General features: G+C 50.6%; 1 protein-coding gene across 4 annotated transcripts in view; it reads left to right on the top strand.

The window, feature by feature from the left end:
- GBF1 (golgi brefeldin A resistant guanine nucleotide exchange factor 1) overlaps positions 1-18042 on the top strand; it is a 209099-nt gene that overhangs the window by 182601 nt on the left and 8456 nt on the right. For 2 of the 4 annotated variants that reach the window (XM_015424302.1, XM_015424300.1), the window contains 6 exons: positions 2810-2904; positions 5367-5520; positions 6760-6982; positions 11594-11748; positions 11977-12223; positions 16449-16630. In XM_015424302.1, the coding sequence (XP_015279788.1) occupies positions 2810-2904; positions 5367-5520; positions 6760-6982; positions 11594-11748; positions 11977-12223; positions 16449-16630 (1056 nt within the window). Of the gene's footprint in view, positions 1-2809; positions 2905-5366; positions 5521-6759; positions 6983-11593; positions 11749-11976; positions 12224-16448; positions 16643-18042 lie in introns of all 4 variants that reach the window. The other 2 variants (XM_015424301.1, XM_015424299.1) reach the window with 1 other exon arrangement.

Here is an 18042-nt window from a genome sequence, read left to right as displayed (position 1 = left end):
GAAGGGTCTCCTACGTTTGTACCCTCCAGTCAGAGCTCCAGCACCTTTATGGGACCTTCCCCTGGTCTTGCGCCAGCTGACCCGACGGCCCTTCGAACCCCTCGCCACCTGTCAGCTGAAGCTCCTGGCCTGGAAGACGGCATTCCTCCCAAGGTGGTCTCTGAATTCCATCTGCAGTCCGAAGTCTTCCTCCCTGATTTTTACCCTGACCCAAAATCACCGGAAGACAGACTCATGCACACACTTGACGTGAAGCGGGCCCTCCTCTTCTACCTGAGTAGGACACGCCCCACGAGGCAAACCCCTTTGCCCAAGGTGGTCTCTGAATTCCATCTGCAGTCCGAAGTCTTCCTCCCTGATTTTTACCCTGACCCAAAATCACCGGAAGACAGACTCATGCACACACTTGACGTGAAGCGGGCCCTCCTCTTCTACCTGAGTAGGACACGCCCCACGAGGCAAACCCCTAAGCTGTTTGTCTCGTATGCTGCACCCCGTGTGGGCACCCCTATCACTGCCCAACGTCTGTCCAAGTGGATAGTAGGCCTCATAGAACTTTGTTACCTACTGGTGAAGCAGCCCTTGCCGGGCCCAGTTCGGGCTCATTCAACCAGGGCTGTCGCTACATCCACTGCGTTCCTGAAGGGAGTACAGCTGCAAGACATTTGCAGAGCCGCAACCTGGGCCACGCCGACTACCTTCATCAGGCACTACGCCTTAGACGTCCGCCAGTCCACCAGTGACAGTCTGGGACGTCAGGTTTTATCATCGGCTAAGCAGTAAACACCTGACAGCACCCGCCTCCAGGTAGGCTACTGCTCGCTAATCTCCCATTGGTGTGAAGCACAGAGACCACGAAGAAGATAAACAGGTTGCTTACCAGTAACTGGTGATCTTCGAGTGGTCATCTGTGCATTCACACCACCCGCACTCCTGCGCCGCTGCTGTCTTCTTCTACTTGTTTTGTTAGGAGATTGATGCGCGGCGGTTGGTAGGAACTGGCGGGATGTCCGTGTCTGCCCTTCTGGGCATGCTCACTGGGGCTCCTGAGCATGCTCAGTTGGGTCAGGCACGAAAATCCTTTTAAAAGAGCTTGCTAGGCACCGGCAGATCCAGCGCAGGCACACTAGATCCCATTGGTGTGAATGCACAGATGACCACTCGAAGATCACCAGTTACTGGTAAGCAACCTGTTTTTCTGTGTTGCCTGCTCCAGAGTGAGTTCATCAAGCAGCCTGGTGATCCTAGCACCTGACGGCAGAACCACCCATGTGGTCTACAGAGAGGTCCTTCGGGAGAGAGAGAGAAAAGTACTCATGTCTCACTTCATTTTTTACACTACAATTTTCTCCACTAGAACTCCTACAACAAATGTCACATTTCAAACTTCACATCATCGGTATTATAGCTGGATTTACGGAACTTAAATAACATAGCGAAGCACGGGTATCAGGCCAGTATACAATATACAAACAATTAGAAACAGTTAAAAACCTCAAATAAAACACAATAACATTCTAATAAAGAAATTAATTTTAAAAAATAAACAATTCTGATCCAAGCCTCAACAGATGAGGTATCATTGAAATTTGGGTTCCTAGATTTATTATTTATTTATTTAATTTATCCCCCGCCCTAGATGATAGTGCAGATCTGACCCGCTAAGGCCCAGTAGAGAGGGGGGGATGCCTGCTCTGTGCCTGGCGGAAGAGCTCCATTTCACCGGCCCTGCGGAACCGCAATAGATCCCGTAGGGCTCTTGTCTCATACGGGAGCTCATTCCACCCGGTAAGGGCCAGGGCTGGGAAAGCCCTGGCCAAGGCAAGACAGACGTTCCTGGAGCCGGGGACCCCAAGAGATGTTGACTGGCAGACCGTAAAGCCCTCTGGGGCTCATAGAGGGAGAGGGGCTCTCGCAGATCTGCAGGCCCCGGGTCATAGAGGGCTGTTCCTCCAGGGGCTCACAAGACAGTAAACCGTCCCTGTGGTGGCCAGGCAGGCACTGGTGCTGGGGAAACCTTGGCGGGGCAGGGTGGAATAGGGCTTGCAGGCTGGAGCAGGCCCGTTCCGCCACGCCTCTTAACAGAACCTAAACTCCTTACGGTATTGCTGTCTGCTTTGCTGACACACACAAACCCCCTTACCATGTCAAGGTGTGTGTGTCCAAGAAGGGGAACTGGGGCATTCAGGTGGGATAAAATAAAACAGTCTAAAATGATGATGAAATAGTCCTGAGGCTTGGAGCAGTTCATAAAACATCTTTTAAAAGGTAGGAGCCCGCGGAGCCTCAACAGGGAGAGCTTTCCAAAGCTGAGCTACAACCACCAATGAAGAAGCCCCGTCTCTGGTTTTTCTCTGGTAGACGAGGTACAGAGGTGTCCGATTGAGTGATCCAAGCTTTAACAATCCTGCTAGTCTAGGCCTGTTCCATTACAGTGGCTGGTTCTGTTTATGGGTCAAGGGGTTTTTTGGGACTCCCATGTGGCATGGATGTAATCTACTGCAGAGTCTGAAAAAAGGCTGCTCTCTCCCCCCCCCCTGGGGGGGGCTCCCAGTTCAGGTCTGTGGTGGTCCCACGTTCCCAGCAAAACCAAGCAAAGAGGAATTAGGGCTTCTGCTGTTCCATTGCTGCAGCTTCACTGAAGGATGTGACAGTGTTGTGTCCACGTAAGCTCACTCAGGTTTTCACCTCTTCATGAGCTACTGCAGATGATGCTGGGAGGAAAAAACTGACATGCACAGACTTGTGGGGGGGATTTCCTTTCCATGTCAGGCTCCAAATCTCTGTGCTTATTCTCTGACTGCTTCAGGCCCTGATCTCTGTGACTCCCGATGAGGAAACATATGATGAGGAAGATGCTGCTTTCTGCTTGGAGATGCTTCTGAGGATTGTTCTGGAGAACAGGTGAGCCTCACAGGTGCCCACCACCATTGGCACTGTCTTGTTCCTGTCCTGGGAGGGCTGAGACCTTTGTGCCTTGTCCAGCCCATTGATTGCTTCTGACTGCTTTAGGCAGAGAACGAGCAGGAAATCTGGAGAGGCATAGAGTTCCCACATAATACTCAGGTCTGATTATATGAAATGTGCCAGACATGGGATATAGGGGAGGGACAGGGAGAACCGTGGTGGTCCCTCAAATAGGAACGGGTAGAGGATGACTCAGGAGCATCAGAATCCCCTTTTGCAAGAGGCCTGGCAAAGATCTTTGGATTTAGCAGACTGAATTGTAGTCCTGTATTGTACTGTGACCTGGATGGCCCAGGCTAGCTTGATCTCATCAGGTCTTGGAAGCTAAGCAGGGGCAGTCCTGGTTAGTACTTGGATGGGAGACCGTCAAGGAGTCCAAACCTGAACCCCATGGGTTCCCAGCACTAGTATACAAAAGAAATCAGACCGGGGGAGCGGTGGCACAGAGGATATATCCTCTGGTTAGAATAGTAACATCTGAGCTGAACAGGCTTGCTGTCAGTTCTAGCCCCGTGCTGGTGTGAGCTACCAGCCCTGTCCCCAGCTCGCTGTCTACCCAGTGGTTCGAAAGCTTCGGCAAGTATTAGCCGACGAATGGAAGTCCAACTCGCAAGATCAGGAAAGCCTAGAGAGATCTCCTCAGCATGAAGAAAGCCTGTAATGGGCCGTTCCGGCCAGGCGGTGGCAGTGTGACGCTACAACTCAAAGGAGTTTGGAGAAAAGTTGACGCCATCAAACCAGACCGAGGAAAATTGCTGACCGGATCACGTCTCATCTTCAACTGAACAAACCCTCGTCGGCTGCGAATGTGTGTGATTTAAGATGTATATATGTTGTCCTCCCTTACCCCACAAATCATTGTTAGTCCCTCGTAAAAATGAGCAATTATAAATCGCTCAGAGCCAGCAAGCTCTGCAGGATTGAGCGATCAATAATTTGAAAGATTATTATTATTATTTATAAAATATATACAGAGTTTGTTAAGTACTTTCTGAAATAGTTTTGTTTCTAGGCAATTTTTGTTGTTCAGTCGTACAGTCAAGTCCGACTCTTCGCGACCCCATTGGACCAGATCACGTCAGGCCCTCCTGTCTTCCATCATCTTCTGAAGTTTGCTCAATTTCATGTTCATTGCATCGGTGACACTGTCTAACCACCTCATCCTTTGCCGTCCCCGTCTTCTTTGACCTTCAATCTTTCCCAGCACCAGGGTCTTCTTCTCCAGGGAGTGCTCCCTTCTCATTGGGTGGCCAAAGTATTTGAGCTTCAGTTTCATTATCTGGCCCAGGGAACAGTCAGGGTCGATTTCTTTTAGGAATGACTGATTTGATCTCCTCGCAGTCCAAGGGACTCTCAAGAGTCTTCTCCAGCACCATAGTTCAAAACAATCTATGTATTCTTCGGCGCTCGGCCTTCCTTATAGTCCAACTCTCACAGCCATACATGACTATTGGGAATACCATTGCTTTGACCATGCCCAGTAATAAATGAGTTCTGGAAACTAATCTCATTACAGATCAAACTTATTACAGGGATAGACTTACCATTCACTCCAGAAACGTTCCTGTTGGATGCGTGGCCTGGCACACCTGGAAATAAAGCAAAAAATACATTAGTACTGACTTTAATTGCAATCGCTAGAATGAGTATCGCTGAAAAATGGAGAGACTCTTCCAGCCCTACTATAAATCTGTGGCAGGATAAGTTATGGGAACACTTTGTTCTTGGTAAAATAACACCACTGGGGAATAGCAATAACATAGGTAAATATTAAAAAAAAAAATTCAAGCAGTTTGGTTTCCAGTTGTTGAGTATCTTATAGAGGGGTGTGTCATTCCTAACAATAAGCATTGCCAAAGTTTATTGCACTTTTAACTTACGAAACGCGGAATGTTAATAATGCAATGTACCGTATACATGGTTTTCAATTTAAGGTACTGTGCGTATGTCGCACCTGACATTTCTTAGTGATGTATCGGATTTGTTGTTTGTTTGTCTTAACATTTAATAAAATTATATTTTTTTAAAAAAAGAACTGGGTTTTATTTCACACTCCTTTTCCACAGGAAGCCAGCTGGGTGGCCTTGGGCCACTTAGTTGTGGGGAGAGGAAGGGAAAGTGATTGTGAGCTGCTTTGAAACTCCTCAGGATACAGAAAAGCAGGATATAAAAACGAGCCACTCTTCTTCTTCTTCAGTGCTAATGAGTCCAAGGGAGTCTCAGCCCCAGTTGTTTGATGCTGCTGTCTCCGTTTAGGGATGGTCTTGAGGCTGCACCTTCTTGCATGAGAGTCTGGACACTTCCCAGCTGGGGGTGGCAGCAGGCCACCAGAAGCGTCTTCCCATGTATGTCTGACTGCAGCTCCCTTCCATGCTCTCTCTCTCTCCCTCTCTCTCTAGGGATCGTGTGGCTTTCGTGTGGCAGGCAGTGCGGGATCACCTCTACCATTTGTGTGTGAATGCCGTGGAATATTGCTTCCTAGTGGAGAGAGCGGTGGTGGGGCTGCTGCGCCTGGCAATTCGACTGCTCCGCAGGGAAGAGATCAGTGCCCAGGTAAAGGGGTCTGTGGGGACTTGCCTGGCTCTTGTTGGAGAGGCTGCTGTTGTGGGGCCTCTGGCGTGTGTTGCCTTTGCTGGCTGGTGTCTTGTGTAGCACGTATTAGCCATCCCGTAGAATGATGGAGAGGCAAGTGAGGAACTGGGTATCAGTGAGATGCTGTCGGAGTTTTCCTGAGGACTCCGAGTTGGTTTAGAACAGCAAGGATCTCATGTCCAACTCTCCTTCAGTTTGGAGTTATGGATACAAGGTGGATTGCCCAAAGGTAATGTTTGGCCTGTTTCTTGCTGTATCCGAGGCCACCAAAGCAATTTATTTTCTCTCTGCAGCCTTCATATTCATGATTGCAAAGTTAAAGTAAGATGTCTCTGTAAACATTAGGGGCGTGCAAAAATCCCAGGTATTTTTTGGGTTTTATATTGAACCTGAAAAATATCAATATTTCTCGATATTCTAGAATCCCAATATTGGTATGACATTTGGATTCAGTAAATATTTGGGATTCCCAATTTTTTTCAGGTCCAGTGGACCCGAGAACAGATAAAATGAGAGGATCAGCTTTTGGGGGGGGGGGGAGGAGCTGAGAGCTCCGCCCCCCCACCCCAAGCTGCAAAGAGGAGCCAGCCCCAGCCAAGGGTTCTCCCCCCCCCACAGACTCTGCTGGGCAGCCCCGTTTAGACCAGACTGCCCAAGAGAGCCACACCCGTCGTCCTCCATTGTTTCCAATAGAGGGAGGGAAAGGCATTTGAAGGGATCACGGTCCCTGAAAATGCCTTTTACACGCTGCAAGTGAACTGCAAAGGCTCTCTTAGGCTCACGGTCCCTTTAAATGCCTTTTCGAAGTGACATGTTCACCCATACAGTGGTCCCGAAAAATCCCAATTTGGGATTTTTCAAGGTGGCCATTTTTGGATAGCCAAATAGATACTGGACTCTATGTCCGGCTGAAAAAATATCCAGAAAATACCAATAAGGTATTTTCCAGACATTTTTCCAGCTCTGTAAAGGCACACCTAGTAAACATAGGAGAAGACAACTTTGCTAGTGCGTAGCTGGAGGGCAAGGAATGAAAAAGTCCACTCTCCTGTCCCGGTACGGGATTCTCCTCTCAACACCGACTGGGGTGGTGCTGCAGTGAGAGCAGAAGGCCGGAGTCGGAAACCCCCCCCCCCCCCAGGGCCCCTGCTGGAACACTCACTGCCCTGCCTTGTTCTCCTTTCCCCCTCCTCCGATCAGGTGTTGCTGTCCTTGCGCATCTTGCTGATGATGAAGCCCAGTCTGCTGAACAGGGCCAGCCACCAGGTTGCGTACGGCCTCCACGAGCTCCTCAAGACCAATGCGGCCAACATCCACTCTGGGGACAACTGGTACACACTCTTCACCCTCCTGGAGTGTATTGGGTCTGGAGTGAAACCACCCCCAGCTCTGCAGACGACAGCCAGAGCAGAGAATGACACAGGTGAGGCTGGCGGCGGCTCCTGCGGTTAGGGAGCCCGATGCAATGTCCCTCAGCATAAGTAGCTGATGTCTCTAGTCCCTTTTCTGACCAAGAGTGAGAGCCTGCGGAGTTGATAGCCAAGCTTTTTGGCCAGCTGTAGAAGCGGCACCTGCTCTTGGGCGAGCTGTGCCCATGCCTCCTTTAGGTGCAGCTTTAATATATGGGTGGGGAATTTGCCGACTTCAGGGGAAGGAGCTGGCAGAGGTGATGTTTTCACGGCCCTGGAGACATCGGTTGGACACCTGCAGGACGGCAAGAGCTCTTCCTCCCCCTTGGGCCCCCCGTCCCCCCTTAATTTTGCCGCTTTTGCTCACACACGCAACAATAATGCTGGAATTGGACTTTTATTATTTATTATTATTAGATTTATTAATCGCCCTCACCCAGCTCACTCCAGGCTCTAGGTGACATACAAAAGGCATGATGCCATAAAATATACAAAAACATTAAAATGCGATATACAACTTAATCAAAATTACAGTACAGAATAAAAGATCCAAGATGGCATCCTATGATATTATTTGTCCTGTGCAGGGGGAATGGGAACTCAGAGCGGGGGTGTGTGTGTGTGTGTGTGAAGGAAGGGTGCTGGCGGGTGAGGTCACCGTTGCTGCCCTCAGCCAAAAGCCTGGCCGAGCCTCTCTGCCTTTGAGGGCCCTGCGGAACTGCATGGGAGAGATCCCACCAGGTCGGGGCCAGGGCTGAGAAGGCGCTGGCCCCGGTCGAGAACAGCCGGACCTCCCAGGGATCACCAGCAGAGCTGGAGAGACGTGGGTCCCAGACCCCTCAAGGCCTTTAAAGGTCAACACCAGAACCTTGAACCCGACTCAGTACTCCACTAGAAGCCGGTGTAGCTGGTGCAGCACTGGCTGTATATGTGCCGTTCGTGGTGTTCCTGCCAGGACTTGTGCCGCAGCATTCTGGATCAGCTGGATTTTCTGGGTCAGTCTCGAGGGTAGGCCAGTGCAGGGCGAGTTACAGTAGTCTCATCTGGAGGTGACCATCGCGCGGATTACCGTGGCTAGGCCAGGGCATGACAGAAAAGGAGCCAGTTGCCGGGCTTGGTGAAGATGGGGAAATGCCCGCCTGGTAACATGCGTGACTTGGGCCTCCATTGATAAGGAGGCACCCAAAGCCAAGTCCAAACTCTGGATGGATGGTGTCAGTGGTGCCCCATCAGGAGCCGGGAGCTCGGACCCCAGTCCCAAGCCCCACCACCACCACCGCAGAGCCTCCATCTTCACCGGATTCAGCCTCAGCCACCCCACCCCAGTCTTGATCACCCCACCGTGGCCTCCAGTCCTTACATTTTACATTTGGCAGGGCAGTAGCCGGCTGGCCACCCAATCACAGATATAGCTGGGTGTTAGCATCAGCATAACGGATGGCACCCAAGCCTGAAACTCCTTGCCAGCTGGGTGAGGGTGTGTGTGCAGATGTTAAACAACAATAAGGGTTTCCTAGAGGACAGATCCTCGCCCAGCGCCACCCTCTGTCCTCGAACCACAGAGAAAGGAGGAAAGCAGCTGAAGGGCCACCCCACAGACTCGTACGCCAGTGAGTCAGAAGATCGTAGTTGACTGTGTTGAACGCCGCTGTGAGGTCAAGCAGCAGCAGCAGCAGCAGCTCTGACCTGCCTCGATCCAGCAGTCTGTGGAGATCATCTGTCAGGGCGACCGACAGTCTCCGTCCCACGGCTGGGCGAAAGCCAGACTGCAATGCATCCAATGCTGATGTGTCATCCAGGACGCCCTTGCTTCGAAGGCCATCTTCCCCAACCCAAATGGCAGAACCCTTTCAGTGCTGCTGCACATTCCAGACTCAGGTCTGGGTGCTGCAAGCAGGACTCAAGAATTCTGGCCCAAGTCCAGAAAGGGAGTCAAGTCCTGAGCCACAAGGACCGCAGTGCCGAATATTATCACTACTGGGCTGGCTGCAAACATTGCTTAAGACAGTGGGCCTCTGTCCCGATACATCACTGCCCTGTCCCATTCCCCTTTCAGCTGGGTGATCGGCAGAGTTCTCCCCCTGGGTGATCGGGCGGAAAGGGCTGGCTTGTGCCGGTGGTGGTTGTTACAGGGAAGGAGCTTCTGTTTCAGAAACCTTTTCCAGCCACGCCATCCATACCTAAATGACATCAAACTTAGAGTCAGTAGCTATGCTAGTCTGTCACAGGTACGGGGTGTGTGTGTGTGTGTGTGTGGTATTTTATTTCACGGCACACTTTTGCCCATGGAAGCTTCTGACATAATAAAATCACGTTAGTCTTTAAGATGCTGTAAAGACTCCTGTTTTAACAGATTTAAAGGTTCCTCTGTTGTCATGAAAGCATAGGCGTACATTTTTCAAAAAGAATTTGTCTCAGACTTGTAGTCTAACCAGAAGCAAAAGTCACCCTTAGCCAAACCATCTTTAAATACCTTGGATGACTAATGGATCTGGTTGGGTTCCAGAAGGCTCTGCGGGATTTGATACCCTCTGGTGACTCACCAGATGTGCTGGTAGAAGATTGGCTTTGCCACCTTTCTGAAGCCATCAACGAGATTGCCCCCCAGCACCCTCTTTGTTCCCTCCCCAGGTTGGCACCTTGGTACATCCTGGAACTCCAGGGTATGAAGCGGGAGCTCAGGTGGCTAGAGTGAGTCTGGCAACGGATTTGTGGTGAAGCTCCAAGAACATGTTATGGGATGTTCATGAAACCCTATGAGATGTCAGTGATGGCAGTAAGGAAGAAATTCCGTACAGCTTCTATTGTGGCTGCAAGCTCATGCCTGGCACAGTTATTTAGGGTAATCAGGTCTCTAACATCTCTCTCTGAGAGAACCCAAAATATTAGAAATTTAGCAATTAGCTGTGAGGCTTTTAGAAGCTTTTTTGCAGATAGAGTCTTGTTGCTCCACTAGGACCTGCCTGCCAACTTAGGTACAGTATGTATCTGGTCCAACTCTGGACCAGTTCAGCTGACTCTCTTGGGACGATGTCGACAGGATCCTGGGTGCTGTGAAGCCTACCACTTGCCTCTTGGACCCCTGCCCATCATGGTTGGTAAAAGCCAGCGGGGATGGAATACGGGTCCCTCTGGAAGACATTACAGTCCTGTCCTTGGGGACAGGGGCCTTCCCAAGGAGTTTAAAGGAGGCAGTGGTACGCCCACTCTTAAAGAAGGCATCCTTGGATCCTTCCGATCTAGCCAACTACCACCCAGTGTTGAACCTTCCATTCCGCCTGGTGTGTGGTAGTTGAGAGGGACAGCAGAACAGCTCTAGGCTTTCCTGGATGACACCTCAGTCCTGGATCCCTTCCAGTCCGGCTTCTGCTTCAGCCGTGGGGTGGAGAGGGCAGTGGTTGCATCTTTGCAGACACCTGGATCAAGGCCAGTCAGTGCTGCTGTTGCTACTCGATCTGACAGCAGCGTTTGACGTGGTCGATCATTACCTATTGACCCACCGCCTCGCTGACGTGGCCAATACCCTAAAGTGGTTTGTCTCCTTTCTCCAGGGTCGGGCACAAAGGGTGGCACTTGGGGAGAAGCTGTCTCAGAGGCACCCAGAAGTCCCCCAGGGGGCTGTTCTCTCCCCAATGTTATCCCCCTTGCCCAGCTGGCTTGGAGATTTGGGCTGGGTTGTCATCACCAGTGTGCTGATGGCTCCCAGCTATATCTGTTGATGGACAGTCATCTGGACTCTGCCCCTGAAAAACTGGCAGCGGGCTTGGAGGCCATGTTTGGATGGCTGAAGCAGAGCCGACGGAAATTAAGTCCTACAAAGACAGAGGTCCTGTGGCTGGGCTGGGAAGATCCAGGTCTGGGGTGTCAACTCTTGACTCTCGTCAAGAGCGCCTTTAACACCAGTGCCAACGGTGAAGAGTCTGCGTGTGATACTGGATGCCTCCTTGCCAGACTGGTGTTCCTACATCTGCATCGGGTCAAGCAACTGGCCCTCTTCCTGTCTCGCCCTGAGTTAACCACAGTGGTCCATGCAATGGTCACTTCCAGACTAGACTATTGTAACTCACTGTATGCTGGGCTACCTTTGAGACTGACCCAGAAGCTTCAGCTGGTCCAGAATGCGGCACCATGAGTTTTTACTTGAACTCCGCTCAAAGCACATGTTCAACCACTGCTCCATCAGCTGCACTGGCTCCAGATTGAATACCGGATTTGTTTCAAGGTGCTGAGTTTTAACCTTTAAAGCCTTATACGGTCCGAGACCAGCATACCTTTGGGACCCCCTCTCCTGGTATAAACCCCCCAAGAGTACTACATTCTTCAAACAAAGATCTGTTGGTGGTTCCTGGATCAAGAAGTATTTGGTTGGCCTCGGCCAGAGCCAGATCCTTTTCGGCCCTGGCCCCGGCCTGGTGGAACGCTCTACGAGCTGAAATCTGGGCCCTGCGAGATCTCTCACAGCTCTGCAGGGTCTGGCTAAGGGGAATCACAGCTTCCCCGATGGGCCTCCCTTCTCTTTCCATTTTCGGCCTCCCCGGTACTGCGTCCTTAAGCATTGCCATGTGATCACGGCCATTTGCTTGCCTGTGTGTTCTTGTATCCTTATCTCACTCTGCTTGTTGAAGGGGCCCAGTCAGACAGCGAGATCTACCACCCAAATGAATCCAGCCTCGATCGTGGCTACACTTCTGATTCAGAGGTGTATGCAGAGCACAGCAAGCAGGGCAAAATGCATCGTTCTGTGACTGACGTGGATGTAGTGAACAGTGGCTGGCTTGTGGTGAGTAATTCTGAGGACTGCGTGATTATGCGTAAAGATGGCAAACTTGCTTTCCCCCCACTGCTTTCCTGCAGACTGGATGCAGTGGAGTGATCGAGAGCCAGCTGTCTGTCTACCTAGGGGATTTCACGTCTCAAGACAGAAGGTGCCCAGAGCGGATAGGCTGGGGAATTGTGGGGAAAGGCAGCCTAAGAAGCGTTGTCAAACAGAGTGCTTTCTGCCCCGCAGGTTGGAAAGGATGACCTGGACAGTCCAAAAGCCATCACAGGACTCTGCAAGCTGGGCATCTCACCCCTGGTGAATCAGTACAGTCTGACCGTGGGGCTGGATCTGGGCCCACATAATACCAAGTCTCTGATGAAGTGTGTGGAGTCCTTGTCTTTCATTGTGCGAGATGCTGCCCATGTCACACCTGAGAACTTTGAACTTTGTGTCAAAACGATCCGCATCTTTGTGGAAGCCAGTCTGAATGGAGGTGAGGATGGCTGTGAGCCTCCAGACGTATGATTTCACCACCTCTTGTTACCTGGGTAGCCTGCGGAGGGGGTTCTGGGCAGCCATCAGCAAGGTGGACACACAGCACTTCCTGTGTGCTTGGGGCCTCTTTCTACTTCAGTCATAGAAGGGAGCGCACAAATATGGGGGGGAGCCGTCTGTTTCTCAGTTGTCCCCACATGCTGGCAAACTCCCCCCGCCCTAGTTCATTCTTTTCCAAAGCTGCCACAGTGAGTGTGTGTCAGGAACTTTAGGCAGGTAATCCACACACCCAGGCTTCTTCAGAAGATGTTTATTATGGTCACACAGAACTAAAGTACATGTAAACAGCCTGTGTTAAGAATGCCCTATAATAAGATGGCTACTAACTTAGAGAATATTCAAACTACCCTCCCCACACACACACACACCTGTGAAGCCAATGAAGTTTTCTCGCGCGCGCTTTGGGCCCTGCCAGCAAGCAAGCACTTTTGCGCCCAAAGCAGTTACAGTTTCCAGGCCCAGGGAATTACAGCAAAGCATCTTCAAGGCCAATGTGCAGATAGCGGGAGCGCTAGGCAGAGAAGCGCTGAGAACGGGAGGGAGATAAAATCCCCCCTCACATTCCAACACTATGACAGGGCTACCTTACAGTGTGGTGGGTGTACCATACATGGCTGATATGGATCAGAAGGACAGCGCTTCGATTCTGGCAGATGTTGTAAATGGACCTGCTAGCCCATGACATGTGTTATGCCTATATACTAATAGCAAAGTCAGCTAAATATTTGGATACTTAAATCTGGTGACTGGAGCAGCACACGGGCAAGACAGATCCTTCTGCAAACCTGAAAAGGACCCCAAGGTTTGCAGGAAAATGTGAAATCTTAAAAAAATACATTGGGGTTTTAAAAAACCTGAAAATGATAAAAGAAGTTGTATAGGTTTCTGCCCCCCAAGCCTGTCCAGGAATGAGGGGGGAAGCCCACACTTTCCCAATACATTAAACAACAACCCAGAAAGGTAGGCTACCCTCTCTGGATTCAGAACAATATGCCACCAGAATCCCTTTTTAACTAGTCCCGGCTTCTCCCCAAGGGAGGGATTCCAAACCTTTAGGTTAGCCTCTGGGACAGCACACACTAGCACCTCCTCAGAGATGCACACTTAATACTCAATGGTAGCGTGTAGCCAGCCAGGCGCAGGAAAATAGACTTGGAATCTCAGTTACAACATCAAAGACCAGTTAAAAGCAAGAATAAGTTTTTATTCAGTTCAGAGTATTGCAATTAGACTATAAGATTTCAAAACAAGAAAAGCTAGGGCTGTTTGCCTTAACTAAACATTAGAGATATGCATAATTACCGGTACAGAGTCCATGTTCCAAAAGTGTCCAGGATACAGTCCAGTTAGGTGCCAAGGGATTTTTAGGAACAATCCCATCTTTGCCCCCCATGTGCTCTAAGGCATAAAGCAGTCCTTTGTCTCCTCCAGAGAGCACGTGGCCAGGCGCAATAAACAGGCAACAACAGAAGCAAGAGCAGAACAAGAGCAAGGGGCAGAGAGAGTCTCTCCCATTGGGTCTGAACAGTTATAGTCCAATCCCAGTCCCAAATTAGCCCTGGCCAGGAGCCAATAGGGAGTGGAATGGGGTGTGTCCAAATCTTAGTTGTCATGGTTGCAACGGGATAGGCTGGAAGTCTGGAAACCACGCCTGCAGTCACATGGCCCCTGCCTGTGAGCCAGCCATCAGGTCTGGCTTTTGGCATGAACGTGTGAAAGAATGTGGGTTTATGGCATGCTATTGAGGCCATCTGGCCTCCCATTTGGCTTGTAAGAGGAAACAAGGCACAGCCCTTATCAAAGACAGAACAGGAGAAGGCAGGAGGCTTTTAGAAATCAATATTTGTATACAGAAGTGCCTATAACTAAGCAGTGGAGTTCCTTGGTGGCTGTTGCTAGGCTACCACATCATTCTAAATTTGATTCTGTAAGCAGAAGGAGGGGGGAGGGGCCCCTTCCAGACCTATTTTGACCTTTGAGGAAGGACGCCTTGAGGCCTGGCGAGGGCTACCAGCTTCAGGTTGGGAAATTCCTGGAGATTTTGTGATGGAGTCCAAGGAGGACGGCAGGGTCTGGGAAGAGGACAGGCCTCGGCCGAGTAGAATGCCAGAGTCCACCCTCCAAAGCAGCCATTTCATCCAGAGGGACCTATCTCTGTGGCCTGGAGCTCAGCTGTAACTCCAGGAGATCTCCGTGTCCCACCTGGAAGTTGGCACCTGTAGGCCTGGCAGCATCCTCTGGGTGACTTGATACCCACCTGACTTACATGACTTAATTAGGTCTGGCCGCTTGCTCCGCTTCATCAGCAGCAGCCACCCTATGAAAGACAGTCTGGTGTAGCAGTTAGAGCTTCAGAGTAGTGTCTGGGATACCCAGGTTCAGATCCCCATCTTGCTGTGGAAGCTGACGGTGATTTTGGACCAGTCTCATACTTTCAGCCCAACCAACCTCACAGGGTTGTTGTCCAGATAAAGGGGAGGAGAGGAGACTGTTGTAAGCTGCTTTGGGTCCCCCCTGGGAAGAAAGACCACTGTTTTACTAGGCAGAGGCTGTAGAGAGTAAGGAGGCAGAGGGGCAGGTAAAGGTACGTTGGCTGTTACAGAGGAAGGAGATAGGGTTGGCCACTCCAGGTTGGGAATTTCCTGGATTTGGGAGGGGTGGAGCCTGGGGAGGGTGGGGTTTGAGGAGAGGAGGGATCTCAGAAGAGTATAATGCCTTCAAAGCAGCTGTTTCCTCCAGGGGAACTAGTGTTGCCATCCTCCAGGTGAGGGCTGGAGAGCTCCTGGAATTAAAACTGATCTCCAGATGACAGAGATAAATTCCCCTGGAGAAAATGGCTGATTTGCAGGGTGGAGGGGGTAGCATTATCTCTCCCCAAACTTCACCTTCCCAAGGCTCCATCCCCAAATCTCCAGGAATTTCCCAACCTGGAGCTGGCAACCCTAAAGAAAACTGATTTCTGTAGCTAGGAGATCCATTATGATTCCAGGAGAGCTGCTGCTGCTGCTGCTGCTGCTGGGGGGGGGGGTGGAGCAGGTGGATGGATAGGAGTGCCACTGCTGCTGCTGCTGTTGCTGTGAGGGGGGAAGAAATGGGCGGGTGGCTGGGAGAGTGAGGGGGCAGAAAGAAAGGAATGGGGTGGGAGGCAGAGAGAGAGAGAGAGTAAGAGAAGGGGGCAGCAAAGAGAGAGACTGAGAGAGAAATAGGGGGAGAGGGGAGGAAGCAAAGGTGGGGAGAATGGGATAGCTGCTCCCACAAGTTCCCTGCGAGTCCCCACTTGTATCGTGTATATTTTGATTTGTTAGGTTCCTTGGTGGCCCTGATAATGGCAAAAGAGCGAGGCATAAATTTTGTAAATTAATATGTTGGGCCCATGGCAGATGTTGTAAATGTACCATTTGGGCCCATGACATGTGTTTATGTGTTTTTTTGATTGCATGAAGTATTAATAGTCAACACATTTAAATCTGCAGATCCCCCCTCCCCCCCAAAGACCAACAGTTCTGTGGCTTGTGGTCCTACAGGTGGGTGGGAGAAGGGGGAGAGCGGGAACCACTGACGTTCCCTGCAAGGGAGAGGCGCTCTTGAGATTCATCTCTCTGGACTAAAAACTTCTTTGCGGGGAATAGCCCTTTTCTAGTAAAGTGGGTGTTAATGTTCTCCCCCTCACCCCTAAGGGGAGGTGGGAAATGAAATTTTTGTCTGCAAAAATCCCCTGATGGTTTGCTCTTTGTTAAGGGCTGTGTGCCTTCATAAATTTGTTCCAGTCCCCTTTCTGATGAGAAAATCTTGCAGTGTGTGCATTAAATATTCCTTGGGTTTGTGCATATACCCTTACCTGAACTGGGTGATGCAATAGCTCTTCAGAGAGGGGCTTCTTCTGAAGTCTGTGGACTGCTTGTACACAGCAGTATCATGGCTGTTTGCTCCCGCGTGTGGGGGGCGTGGACTGAGCCACCAGTCCTTGGAGTGACTGCAGAATCAGGAGCAGTGGGGATGTCTTTCTGGTGCCCAATTTTTGTGCTGCTACCAACCTGGCCCTTGGAATGAAAGGCAGACTTCCCCAGTCCCATTCCTCATTCCCTTTCAGCTCTTGGGGAGGCAGCAACTTACCAAAGTCCACTTAAGGGTGCCTTTTTGACATTTATGAGGGTTGTGTTTAGGGTGCAAGTCCCAGGAGAAGCGGGGGAAAAGCCATAAGTACGACCCCAAAACAGCCCGCTTCAAGAAGAAAGCCAAGGAGAGGCCCTTGAGGGGCTCCAGCCAGCACCAGCACCGCTTCCCCAGTGATGAAGAGGAGGAGGATGAAAGCGTTCCTGCCAGTTACCATACTGTGTCTTTACAGGTTAGTCAGGATGTAAGTACAGCCTGGATTTCTTCCTCTCCTTCCCCTGCTGTCAGCTGTCCCTGAGAAAATAACTTTGGGTTACCTCTATAGGCTGTGTTTCCTTCTAGTCCTGTCCTGACGCCTCAGCCGGAAGTCTGCCTCTAGTGCTTGCTGTAACCCACCCTGAGCCTGCCTGCTGGGAAGGGGGGGGATACAAATTAAATGAACAAATAAATACATTTATGCTCCTCTACATACCCTCCAAGTTATGTGCAGATTGGATTTGGGGAGTCCGAGTTATGCCCCCCCCCATGGAAAAATGTCAGGTGCAGACTCTAAAGTATATACAATGAACCCCGTGCAAGCTGCACACATCAGATATACATGAAACCTCCTCCTGCCATCCAATCCTCTACAATATCTCAAAGTGGGGGAGGATTACATTTCTGGGGTCCTGGTTACAGACACCCCCCCAAGCTCTCCCCAAGCTCTCTGGAAAAGACACATGCAGTTACAAGAGTCTATTGAATTGTTCAGGAACACGCCAGTGACACCAAACTCACAGGGAAACTTCACCTGGGCAGACCACCCCCCAGCCTGACAGTCAAAGCAAAGAAAATAAAGGGGAAACCTCAGTGTACAGTGTGAAGCAGTGCCTGGGAGCATACCTAACATTATAAGCAGTAACTTTTGGGTTGTGATCACCAGCCTTAATATAGAATTAACGGGGGGGGTTGCTGTGATTCTGTCCCTGAAGCAGAGCTGAAGGCAGAATGTGGAATTTTATCCAGCCAGTTGACAGGGAATAGGTAGGACTGGAGGTTTGTATGTCTTGAGGTGCGAAGAATTCTGGGGCCCTGAGCCTGCTCATTTGGGGATTCGCACAGAGAATTCTGGGTTAAGCATAACTTGGTCTGGTCCTGTTAGGCCATTCTGAGATATATCATTTAACGTGGAGGAGTGTCAAGAGGCTTTGCTCTCTTGGTTTGTGCATTTCGAGGCACACCAGGCTTGAGTCCGCTTCCCCCCCCCCCTCTCCGTGGACTCAGAAGAAGGCAGGCAGCTGGGGAGCGGAGATGTGCGTGTCCCACTTTTACTGAGGCTCCCTCCTCCTAGGAGTTTAGAGTGAGATTCCTCGTGCTCCTGGGCCTGGTTTGTTTCCACCAGAACCCTGTGCAGCAGCAGGTGAAGCTGAGCGGGAATGGCCGGCCCTGAGCCCTCGCCTAACTCTGCGACACACACACACACACTGGTAAAAAGGGACAGGTCCCCTTGGGGAAGAGAGGCTGGAGGAGCTGAAAGTGGGGAATGGAAGTCTCGCTCTTATTTATCGCTTAGACATTTTGATGTGGATCTCTGTATGTCAGCAATAAACAACTCGCCAGTCCAAAAAGTTTGGTAAACTGGTGTTCCCTGAAGACTTCTTAAGC

The sequence above is a fragment of the Gekko japonicus genome, unplaced genomic scaffold (genome assembly GCF_001447785.1).
Source record: "Gekko japonicus isolate JY-2015 unplaced genomic scaffold, Gekko_japonicus_V1.1 scaffold2432, whole genome shotgun sequence".
Taxonomy (NCBI): domain Eukaryota; kingdom Metazoa; phylum Chordata; class Lepidosauria; order Squamata; family Gekkonidae; genus Gekko; species Gekko japonicus.
The sequence above is the reverse complement of the archived record's forward strand: the minus strand, read 5'-3'. Positions and strand labels throughout refer to the sequence as shown.